Genomic DNA, 12,623 nt, shown 5'->3' on the forward strand with positions numbered 1-12,623 from the left:
ATTTATATAGCACCAACGTATTCTGCAGCGCTGTAGAGTAGAACACAAATTGCACACATAATGTGCGACCCTAAATAGAAGAGACAGTTCTTTAGGTTTTCCATTAATACAGTCGTACAACCAATAAATCGAGGATTTTACAGATGGTGTGGTGAGACACAATACGCTGAATTCTATCACTTAATATTTAAAAATGTTAATCTGCTTTGTTTACATCCAAATAATACAATAATCTAATTTTCGCAATACTTCATACTCACCAGGTTTACCTCGGATGCCGTTACAGGAATCACTATAGCCATTATACTGTTCTTTTTCCCAGCTGAAAAACCTTCATTAAAGTGGTGGTTTGATCTAAAAGGTACAGTGAACGAGGCACGCAGCTATCTATTCCAAAGTTAATTAACAAGATTGAATTATAAATCGCACACAGAAATCTGTGTGGTACTTTGATTTAAAATAGGGAAATATGTTTTATTAAGGTGATAGTGATATAAATAAATATATAAATATAAATTCATTCTTGTTTTATGAGAGTGAACAACTCTCTGGTATAGTTCGATCAACTTTGTCCTTGCTATATCGATACTAACGTGTAATAATTATTATAACTTTCTTTAGAAAAAAAGAAATGAATTGTTGCATATACAGGTGATACTCGAAAAATTAGAATATCGTGCAAAAGTTCATTTATTTCAGTAATGCAACGTAAAAGGGGAAACTAATATATGATATAGACGCATTACATGCAAAGCAAGATAGTTCAAGCCGTGATTTGTCATAAATGCAATGATTATGGCTTATAGCTCATGAAAACCCCAAATCCACAATCTCAGTAAATTAGAATATTGTGAAAAGGTGCGATATTCTAGGCTCACACCACTCTAAGGGTTTCTGCGCCTTTAGATGGTCTCTCCGTCTGGTTCAGTAGGAATCACAATCATGTGGAAGACTGCTGACCTGACAGTTGTGCAGAAAACCATCATTGACACCCTTCATAAGGAGGCAAAGCCTCAAAAGGTAATTGCGAAGGAAGTTGGATGTTCCCAAAGTGCTGTATCAAAGCACATTAATAGAAAGTTATGTGGAAGGGAAAAGTGTGGAAGAAAAAGGTGCACAAGCAGCAGGGATGACCTCAACCTGGAGAGGATTGTCAGGAAAAGGCCATTAAAATGTGTTGGGGACTTTCACAAGAGTGGACTGAGGCTGGAGTCAGTGCATCAAGAGCCACCACACACAGACGGATTCTGGACAGATGTCGTATTCCTCTTGTCAAGCTGCTCCTGAACAACAAACAACGTCAGAAGCGTCTTACCTGGGCTAAAGGAAAACAGACCTGGCCTGTTGCTCAGTGGTCCAAAGTCCTCTTTTCTGATGAGAGCAACTTTTGCATCTCATTTGGAAACCAAGAACCCAGAGTCTGGAGGAAGAATGGAGAGGTACACACTGCAAGATACTTGAAGTCCAGTGTGAAGTTTCCACAGTCTGTGTTGATTTGGGGAGCCATGTCATCTGCTGGTATTGGTCCACTGTGCTTCATTAAGTCCAGGGTCAACGCAGCCGTCTACCAGGAGATTTTGGAGCACTTCATGCTTCCTTACGCAAATGAGCTTTATGGGGATGCTGACTTCATTTTCCAGCAGCACTTGGCACCTGCCCACACTGCCAAAAGCACCAAAGCCGGGTTTAATGACCATGGGATTACTGTGCTTGATTGGCCAGCAAACTCGCCTGACCTGAACCCCATTGAGAATATATGGTGCATTGCCAAGAGAAAGATGAGAGACATGAGACCAAACAATACAGAAGAGCTGAAGCATCCTTGTCTTCCATAACACCTCAGCAGTGCCACAGGCTGATAGCTTCCATGCCACGCCACGGTCTGATATTGTTCTATGTACACTACTTGTTTTATTGATTGCATGTAATATTCTAATTTACTGAGATTGTGGATTTGGGGTTTTCATGAGCTGTAAGCCATAATCATCGCACTTATGACAAATCACGGTTTGAACTATCTTGCTTTGCATGTAATGCGTCTATCTCATATATTAGTTTACCCTTTTACATTGCATTACTGAAATAAATGAACTTTTGCACGATATTCTAATTTTTCGAGTATCACCTGTAGTAACTTCTATATGACTTTCCTTGTAGCTCCAAATACAGAAAATAGAGCGCTGTTATCTTGGAAGAAAGCCCAGGACACAGTGCCTTGGAACATCATTTTGCTTCTCGGAGGAGGGTTTGCAATGGCAAAGGGTTGTGAGGTAAGGAGATAGCACTAAAGAATCCCTGCACCGGGGCTCCAAAGTGATATGAAATTGATTTTGTCCCCAGAAACGAGGATTTGCAAATCCTAATCCATCGTTTTTGAAGTTACTACTTCCGAGTAAAGTCACATTAAATGGAATAGACAGATAAAAAACCTTTTTTTTTTTTTTGTAACCAAACTTAAAATTTTCCAGAAGAGAGCAAAGCGAGGTCAATAGACAAAATTTATGAATCAACTATTAGCTAACAATGGCCCTGCCAGTTCCCAGTTCAGTTACCAAACTTGGTAGAACATCTCCCAGGAATCTCGCAACATTCAGTTACCGGGTCCGAGGAAACGGCAGCCAAGTTCAGATTATTGAGTTACAGGGTTTTATTTTGTTAGGATTATCGTCTGATAATTATCAACAGGTACGTGAACCAGAAACAGTGAGCCTCATGATTACACATGAAATATCTCCACATTTGACCTTGAAGCTCCAGGTTTGAAGAGTTGTTGAGGGATCTTCTCCAAGACAGAATTTGTTCTCCAAAAGTGTAGTTCAAAGTACTCTGCCTTGTCCCTCCCGCCAAGTCCCACCCAGGCCTAGTTATGCTTTACCTGCTCAACTTTACCTGCATCCGAACAAGCTAAAAATTAATTAGAACATTTTGATTGAAATTAGGTTGAAATTGTAGGTTTTTTTTTCATCATTGTCATTTAACTTTTTTTTTTCTGTCGTTTTTTTTGTAAAACCCCATCACACCATTTATTGGATAAACCCCCTAGATAGAATGCAGTTGTTGCCATTAAATGATGGAAATGTAATGAGTATTGCTTACAATTAGTGTAAAACATTGTTTATTGTCTTCGACGCAGCATTAGTAAATTAAGCAATATATTCTACTCCAATTATTGAATCAAAAGAGTACGGAATCCAAAGATTAGCAGTATAAACCTGAGTCAATATTGCTGACTCTCGTCCAGGATATGATTTGATTAATTGGTTAATGCTGAAAGTATAAACCATTTTGCATTTATTAAAATGTTTCTTCAGGAAACAATAAATCCAATCTGAATTTGATCTCACTAGTGGTTGCCCGTATAAAGACAGCAGATCGATAGGAAGGCTTGATAAAGTGACCACTTTACTCTGTTACTGTATTGTAAGAGAAATGTTTAAATTATGTACAGTCCTGTTTCACCTTAAGATTAACTCGCTAAGTACCAAAGAGGTTTGAAATGCATTTTACACAAAGTTCTTTAGCACCCAGTAGGTAGAGAACTGTTATCTTATTCCAGCCAGTAGGCATGGTTGATTCAATACAGATTTGTATTGTGGTTATGGTGCCAGGAGTGCCCTGGTGCTCCCCCCCCAATGTAAGAAGAGGAGGCAGAGATTGGTTCCAGACATACCCTGGACAAAAAGTCAAGCCATTAACAAATTGTTTGACTAATTACATTTGAAGGGCTCACTTTAGTGGTTATTGTACTTAGAGTGTTCCTTTAAGATCTCAATCAGCAGAACAATGTTTAAATAAGTGACATTGTGTCTAAGTACAAGCTTGTCTATGCAGAAACCTTCTTACACTAGTGTAACATGATTTGTAATGTAACATGGTTCTTTGTGCAGGCTTCAGGATTGTCCACATGGATCGGAGGTCGCCTGCATCCCCTTGAAGGTGTTCCACCAGCTGTGGCTGTACTCCTGGTCACTATACTAATTGCTTCCTTCACCGAATTTGCTAGTAACACTGCAACCATTATAGTCTTCCTTCCTGTACTCTCGGAGCTGGTAAGCATGATAAAGCTTCTCTGTCTAGATTCCTATTGAATACCACAATGAGCTCCAAACAATGTATGTGCGTGACATAAGTAATCTGTTTGCCCACCCCGGGCAATGTTATTTCGCCATCAGTTGTTGAAACACAAATTTTATAGTTCTCAGTATGCAACTTTCTGGCGGAATTGATGGGACCTCTTTTGGAAAAATAAAAAGTTGTTTATTTTAGAAATTATGTTGAGAGAGCAATTGGGGGGACTTTAAGCTGCCATCAGTGACTTAAGAAAAAATATCCACACCCCCAAAAAATATATATCATCCCACAGTTATTTTACCTGTGGAGACATTCAGTGGAGAAGAAGACTAAATATCTTGGTTGTCAGAAGCACAGATCTATCAGCTGTTTTATCACTCAACTAATGCTCGTGGAAATAACTTTTTTTTGAAGGGCCGTTGACAAAGAAAGGTTTACACACCTTGAAGTGTGCAGCAAGTAAAAATTGCCCTTATCAAAAGTACTGGGTAATTGTTTTAAATAATTTTCAAATAACTCTCCCACGAAGGACACAGGAATCAAACCCACCTCCCTACCCATTCCACAAATATTTATGCACAGGAACTTGTATTGATTTTTTTGTAATATATTCTCCTCCAAAGTACTCAAAATTCTAAATATCGAGAAGAAAGGTATGCTTAAACTCATAGGTCACTAGTGCAACATCATCATATCCCTTGTTTCATGCCACTTCCTTTTGCCATAATTTCAAACTGTGCAGGTGCTCTTAAAATAATCTGTTTATACTTGATACATGTATGGCTCTAACTTGCTAATAGGCCTTATTACTCTATTTCCTCAGGCTATTCGGCTTAAAGTTAATCCTCTTTATCTCATGATCCCTGGAACTGTTGGCTGCTCCTATGCATTCATGCTACCCGTATCCACACCTCCCAACTCTATAGCATTCTCTACTGGACATCTGCTTGTCAAAGATATGGTGAGCCCAGGAATGTAAATGGGACAAATTATGTTACAAGTATGAGCTGTGGAAAATTAAGTCATTTTAGAAGTAACTCTGGAAGCTTGAACTGGTATTGGGTCCCTAATTCTTTATATTTAGTACCATTGACATTGCTGGGATGACATAAGGAGGTTAATTGCTAATATTGACACAGCAGAATGTTTATCAACTATATTATATGATGCCTGAGGATCATTTTAAGGGCAGAAGTGGCACATCATTTGAATTAGAGTAGAGGGCAGAATTTGTGTGAAATTACATGGCACAGCTATGGGCACCTGGTAAGTTCTTATTATATTGCATTTCAGCTCTCTGTCAGAAGTAGTGGAGGCAACATGCAGTTTCTGGTGGACCCCAGGTAAAAAGTCAAACCATTATTAAATGGTTTGGCTACTTACAATGGGGGGGCACCAGGGCACTACTGGCACCATAACTACTACAATGCGGTGTAGTGGTTATGGTGCTTTGAGTGTTCCATTAATAGTAGATGGAATTCTCTGCAAAATCTCAGAGCAAGAATTTATTGTTGCAGGAATGTAAAGTAAAGAGACCTCGAACATCACCATTAGTTATTATTTTTAAATGACATCTATGCACACATCCCAGCATTTCAAATGGGCAAAAGGGACATATAGAACAAGTGTAAAATATCTTTCCTTTTAAAACACTTTTTACAGTTTAAACACAGGTTATTGTAAGCTTATTATTGTAAAGTACAAAGACAACAACAAATTTGGAATTCCTAAAAACATGAGGACATTGATATACAAACAGAGGACAACAGGGATCTGGCCCCAAAATAAGGACCTATATGTATTACCTTTTACCATTTAAAGAATCCAGAGCGTCAGGTTTTTAACTCTCTGGGAAGGTTTATCTGATACACTTTACACAAAATCTAAAGAAAATTAAATGTTGCTATAAAAATCTATTTGATTTGTAGGAAATCAATGAGTTACATTTTTAGATTCACCAAATGTTCATGCTCTGGTCACAATTTCTCTTAACAGATATTTCACAATTTTTTTTTTGTTTCAAGAATTGTAGTTTAAGGAAGTGTTGTTATTTCAAAACTGGATACCCAGAGGAGTAAAGGATGTAAAACAAAAAACAAAAAACAAAACTAAAGAACTAAAACCGAAAATGTACAATTATAATTGCAACAGAAAAGAAGCAAAATAGGTGAAATACTTACCCGTAGGTTAGAACTTGAGTCAGAAAGGTCGCTCTGCAAATTCTTGACCTTAGCTCAAACCCCTTGGGGGAATGAGACAGAGGTTTATCTTTCAGAAGGTAATTCCTCTAAACATTCACAAAAGATCCTGAATTTCTAATGACCAAGTGAAAGCCTAGACTTCACTTTGAATGAAAATCTATTAAAAGACAAGACAATTGATGTCCATGAGTGTCCTCCATCTAAACTGACACAACTTGACCAATTTTGCTTGAATTAATAACTTGGCCAGGGTGAATTGTCAAAACGTGCATCATCTCAGTGTCAAATCTGGCAGGAAATTAAACAAATATCTCACTGACTTGGAGGACAGAGGGTGAGCACATCTGTTTTTTTTTTACATTAAGGGACACTATAGTCACAAGAACAACTACAGCTTATTGTATTTGTTCTGGTGAGTAGAATCATTCCCTTCAGGCTTTTTGCAGTAAACACTGTGTTGTAAGAGAAAATGCAGTGTTTATATTACAGCCTAGGGATACTTCCACTGACTCCTGGTGCAGTGCTGCACAGTGTGACTGACATTCAGTGTCTCCACCCTCTGCATGGAGACACTGAAGTTTCCTCATAGAGATACATTGATTGAATGTATCTCTATGAGGAGTTGCTGATTGGCCAGGGCTGTGTTTGAATTGTGCTGGCTCTGCCCCTAATCTGCCTCCTTGACAGTCTCAGTAAATCCTATAAGGAAGCTTTGTGATTTTTTTTTATTCAACACTTCTGATGATGTCAGACAAGCAGGCAGATCAGGGGCAGAGCCAGCAGCAGCACACTGGAATACATGTAAGATTTTTAGGGGGGGCAATGATGGGCCGGGGGGATAGATCGTGTTTGTGTTCCTGACCCTATAGTGTCCCTCTAACTTTTTTGTCAAAATAAAGGAACACATTTTGCAGATTCAAAATGTTAAATACAAATACCGTATATACTCGAGTATAAGCCGACCCGAATATAAGCCGAGGCCCCTAATTTTACCCAAAAAAACTGGGAAAACTTATTGACTCGAGTATAAGACTAGGGTGGGAAATGCAGCAGCTACTGGTAAATTTCTAAATAAAATTAGATCCTAAAAAATTATATTAATTGAATATTTATTTACAGTGTGTGTATATAATGAGTGCAGTGCGCGTATGAGTGCAGTGTGAGTGTGTATGAGTGCAGTGTGAGTGTGTATGAGTGCAGTGTGTGTGCGTATATATTAATTGAATATTTATTTCCAGTGTGTGTATATAATGAGTGCAGTGTGTGTGAGTGCAGTGTGTGAGTGCAGTGTGTGTATATGAATGAAGTGTGTGTGAGTGCAGTGTGTGTATATGAATGAAGTGTGAGTGTGTGTGATGCAGTGTGTGTTTGTGTATGTGTTGGTGGGGGTGGGCATTTCATATATTATTATTATTTTTTTTTATATTATTATTATTTTTTTTGTATTATTATTTATTATTTAATTATTATTATTTAAATTTTTTAAATTATATATTTTTTTCGTCCCCCCTCCCTGCTTGATACATGGCAGGGAGGGGGGCTCCTTCCCTGGTGGTCCAGTGTCATTGGTAGTTCAGTGGGGGGGAGAGGGGGGCTGGCAGAGCTGTACTTACCTTTCATGCAGCTCCTGTCAGCTCCCTCCTCCTCCGCGCAGTCTGTGCAGCTCCCTCTGTCAGCTCCCAGTGTAAGTCTCGCGAGAGCCGCGGCTCTCGCGAGACTTACACTGGGAGCTGACTGAGGTGCTGAACGGACGGCGTGGAGGAGGAGAGAGCTGACAGGAGCTGCATGAAAGGTAAGTACAGCTCTGCCAGCCCCCCTCTCCCCCCTGTCTGTATTATGGTAATCCAAATTGCCATAATACAGACTATGACTCGAGTATAAGCCGAGTTGGGTTTTTCAGCACAAAAAATGTGCTGAAAAACTCGGCTTATACTCGAGTATATACGGTAGTAACAATCTCAGTAAAATACATTTCATTTAAAGGTTTATATATAATAAAATATAACATTTCTAAGGTGTGCATACATATTTAAGGCCCTGAATTTTTTTTTGCAGAGTATCATTTTTATCAAGTTTATTTGAAGCTTTTTTTTTTCTCCTTTCTTATTATATCTAGGCAAAAACTGGATTATTGATGAATTTGATGGGGGTACTTCTTCTCAGTCTGGCCATGAATACCTGGGCATCCAGTATTTTTCAGCTGGGCACCTTTCCTGACTGGGTCCATCTCCCGTCCAGTAATATCACAAGTCTTGCAGCGGGAATACAGAATGCCACCATGGGTGGCTGAACACCTAATTTACGTGAAGTTTTCGTCAGCTGGCGTTGGTATAAAACAAGAAACTAAGACATGAACAGCCTAACTTTTAAAGAAAGAGCACTTTCTTGTTACCGGTTCCAGAAACTATAAATCAGTCACTTTTAAAGCATTACAGTTGTATTGGCGGCGCGTTTCGCGTTCTGTGATGGATTCAAAATATGAACAATAACAGAGCTATTTACTAAAGTGAGAATTCCAAGTGAATGTTAGATTTAAGGACAAATAGCCAAACTGCAAAAAATTGTCTATTCGCTTATGCTTTCCTTAAATTTTATATTTTCTTTGTATAACAATCTCACTTTAGTTAATAACTCTATAAGCTGCTTGACTTGTTAAAGTCTATAATAATGTTGACAGTCCTGATTATTATTATTATTAAATTTTATTTATGAAGCTCTAACACACTCCCCAGCCATGTACACGGGTACAATTGGTACCAGTAAAAAGACAAAGGTACTATACACCTTGGACAATGCATTTGACAAACAAATGAAAATGAGTGTATGCTATCTCACCTGGTGGCCATATGTGGTACTGCAGGTTTAAAAGATACTTTGAAAATGCATATTCTCTTTTCAGCTGCCTAAGAGTCCGTTGCATATCTGTAAACACAAAATATTTTAAGATATTTTTATAAGAAATGTGTTATTTGATGCCCTCCATTTCTCTTTGGTATGGTATTTATCAATCTCCCACTTCTCGTAATGCTTCTTAAAATTCACCTAAACCCTTATTTGCTGTAGAGTCACTGATTACCGAATGCTGTTTTAAGACTTCCGTGCCTCTTAAATCTATTGTTCCAAGACCAGAAAAAGTGCCCTTTTAGGTCTGTGCGCCAATTTATTTTAGAATTGTGTGTATAACCATAGTTTGAAAAACATGTTGCTTTTTTTTTTTTTAAATGTTAATTTTTTAGTCTTTCGTATTTACACCTGGTAACTCAGTGGTTCTGGGGTTGGCAGTAAATTGCTGGATCATTACGACTTACCTCTGCTCTGTAAAATGAGTTGGGAAAGTTTAGCTCCTCCCAGTCTTCACTTGACTCCGCCCACGTACAATATTTCCATTTTCAGACGTTAGAGCTTAAGAAGCATTTTTCTGTTATATTTTGCAGTGTGTTCTGTTTTTTTAATTCAGATACCTCCAAACGCACAGGTTCCACTAACAATCACTAATTTTTGCTGCTGAATAATCTGAGCCTATAGTATGATATACAAATGAATTATGGTCTGTTTCAGTGGTTGTCCAGATAATTTGTTATTTAACCCTATGACACCTATACGGCTCACAACGAATGTAAATCTTGTGTGTTAATAATATATATTATGTCGTAAATCTAAGCATCCACTTTAAATAATTTTATTGCTACGTTTTTTTAAGCCACGGTAGTTTTGTAATATATTTTATTGTGTACGATTGTATGAAATATTTCTTTGTATAGGTCTATTTTATTGTATTAATAAATGGAAGGATGGTAGATAAGTCAATGCTCTATTTGAAGTATGTCACAGATATCACACTGGTATTTCTTCTCTACCAGTACTGTGTCTGTGCTTGTATTCGTTAAACGGGCCGAAACATTTTAGAGCGTTTTGACAAAAAATTAACCCGTACCCTCTTCAGTCTCATTAATAATATAGAAAATAGACTCGGAGACTTGTATATGGTCTGCAATTTGTCCGTATTTGGGACAATTGGGTGATCAATTGGTTTCCTAACCTCCAGGAACCAGTCGATACATGCAATAGACAAGCATGTTCGTGTTGATTTGGGAATGTGAATTCTGCCCATGGTGCCAAATAGATTTAATAAATATATAATATGTAAATACATAAATATAGATTTTTTTTTTTCTCCTCTCCTTTTTTCTCTATTGGTTATTTTGTCTCAATAGATCTGTGAACCAAATACTCCTATCCGTGTACTGAAAACATATATATATATATATAATATTATACTATGTATATATTTAGCTGGACACTGATTACCCATTTTGGTTTTTCTGATCCATTTCCCGAATCGTTTTTTTTGCTGCCGAAATTCTGCCGAGCTAACCGACACATGGCTGAAATTCGGCCGAACTGAATTTTCTCACCAAGCAAGTCTAACATAAAGCAGAATTCTTCACTGACAATAAGAAGGTGGAAAGATCTGGGCGTAGGTTATCTGTGGTGGTTATGGTGCTTAGATTGTCCCTTTAGTTTTGCAATGCTATAACATTGAGAATTAAAGGCCAAAACAGTTGCACTGGGGAAAAAAATCCCCAAGCCAGCTATGTTTTAGCTCAGCTTTTTTGGCCTCAAATTTTCTACTCCCTCGTGAATTCTTCACAATTCTCTGTTTATTCAATCTTGATTGTATTGTTTTCTCTTTTTTCCTTGTATTTGTATTTTACAGTCCACAGCACTGTTGCCTTTTTACCAATTACTTATTGTCTTATTACTGATATTGTATTTTCAGATATTTTCTGACCCCCCCCCCACGCATTTTCCCCACTCCATTTTGGTGGGATAAGCATTATATTTCAGTCTCGCCTGTTTTTCTCTTTTAGGGGTGAACTGGTGTCCACTGTCACAAGAGCACAATGTGGTTGAATGCCTTTTTGTTTGAAGGGAAAGAAAGTTTAGCACCAGAATCACTTTATATTCCAAACAACTGTCAATACAAAACCGACATAAGAAACTGACAAACCAATAGTGTTTTATATGTATTTAGAATCTAAAGGTTAATTCTGTAGGCAATTATTTTCCTTTTAAATACTTGGAAACTGCAGCAATGGCTGTAATGTGCTTTCAATGAAAGTATATCTTTTTCAAATAATCTGCCCCGGGCCCAGTTTTTACTTTGCGGAATTTGTCTTGTTGTAAAATATGCTTTTTAAACGCGTTACGTGCCTTCTTAAATCGTAAAACTCTTCTAAATCAACTATATGCTAGAAACATGAATTCCGAATTGAAATGCCGAATGGCATAATGACATAATCACAGAACGGCGATTTCAGACTGAATTTTGCTGTTTTGAATTTCAGTTCTCTACGGTTAGAAGTTTAGTGAATAAGTTCCTCAAATGCGTTAGTTCTTTCTCTTGCCGTTGTGATCTCTCAAACAACAGACGTCACACATTCTGCACATGTCAATAATTTCAAGAATAACGTTAAATGGACCCTATAGAGTTAGGACTACAAACTCTATAGTGTTCTCCTCAGCAGTTAGATTCAGGCCCCCTGAATCTAATTTTTAAAAATAGAGAAAACAATTTAGTTTAGCAGCCCCTGTAGCTGTCCGATAACGCTTTGTCTTTTCGTCCAATCCACTGGTACGCTGGGGACGAGAAGCACATGCACGTCCAGTGCCGTGTTCCTCCAATCAAATGTTCTCTTTGAAAGCATTTGAGGAGGTTAGTTATAAGAGCCGACACTAACTCTGTTTTCACAGTGGAAGCACCTCTAATAGCTGTCAGGTGTGTCTTTCGTGGCAGGACTAAAATGACTGAACCCAGATCACTTCATCGAGATCTGGGTGTCCCTTTAAAATAATAAAAACAATTGTGAAAATATATAAATGAATTGCATGTTTTAGTACGATATTCTGAACTAGATTGGTTATAATCCAAATAAGCAAGAATGAATCAAGTTGGCTGTGTACAACAAATTATACTTTTAAATGCATTGTGTAGGTAAGAAATGTCGATGGCAAAAATTCTCAATTTTAGCTGTATTTATATTATAACCTCTCACCGTAGGCTAAACTTGCTGAATTGGTGTTAGTATGTGACCTGACAGGTTATTAGCAATTTTGGGAACGGGTGTATGAAAAATATGCACGAAAAAAATTTGAAATAGCAATTACTTCATTTTCAACCCCTTAATGACACACAACGGAAATAATCCGTCATGATTGAGTTTTATTTTTGAAGTTGTGTCCTTAACGGGTTAAATTTGTAAATAATGCAATCTACTAATCAGTTAATTCTATAGAAAGTTATTGGCAAGTTTCCTATAGTTACAAATTAGAACTATGCTACCAAAGAAT

The 12,623-nt window shown here is 37.6% G+C and overlaps 1 protein-coding gene across 1 annotated transcript in view; it reads left to right on the top strand.

Annotated features, from left to right (window-relative positions):
* SLC13A3 (solute carrier family 13 member 3) overlaps nt 1-9,087 on the top strand; it is a 33,334-nt gene extending 24,247 nt beyond the window's left edge. The window contains exons 9-13 of the mRNA XM_063459414.1: nt 264-361; nt 2,158-2,270; nt 3,888-4,049; nt 4,895-5,032; nt 8,389-9,087. Coding sequence (XP_063315484.1) covers nt 264-361; nt 2,158-2,270; nt 3,888-4,049; nt 4,895-5,032; nt 8,389-8,562 — 685 coding nt within the window. The 3' untranslated portion in view covers nt 8,563-9,087. The remainder of the gene's footprint in view (nt 1-263; nt 362-2,157; nt 2,271-3,887; nt 4,050-4,894; nt 5,033-8,388) is intronic.
* Nucleotides 9,088-12,623: the final 3,536 nt, after the last annotated feature.

The sequence above is a fragment of the Pelobates fuscus genome, chromosome 6 (assembly GCF_036172605.1).
Source record: "Pelobates fuscus isolate aPelFus1 chromosome 6, aPelFus1.pri, whole genome shotgun sequence".
In the NCBI taxonomy this organism is placed as follows: domain Eukaryota; kingdom Metazoa; phylum Chordata; class Amphibia; order Anura; family Pelobatidae; genus Pelobates; species Pelobates fuscus.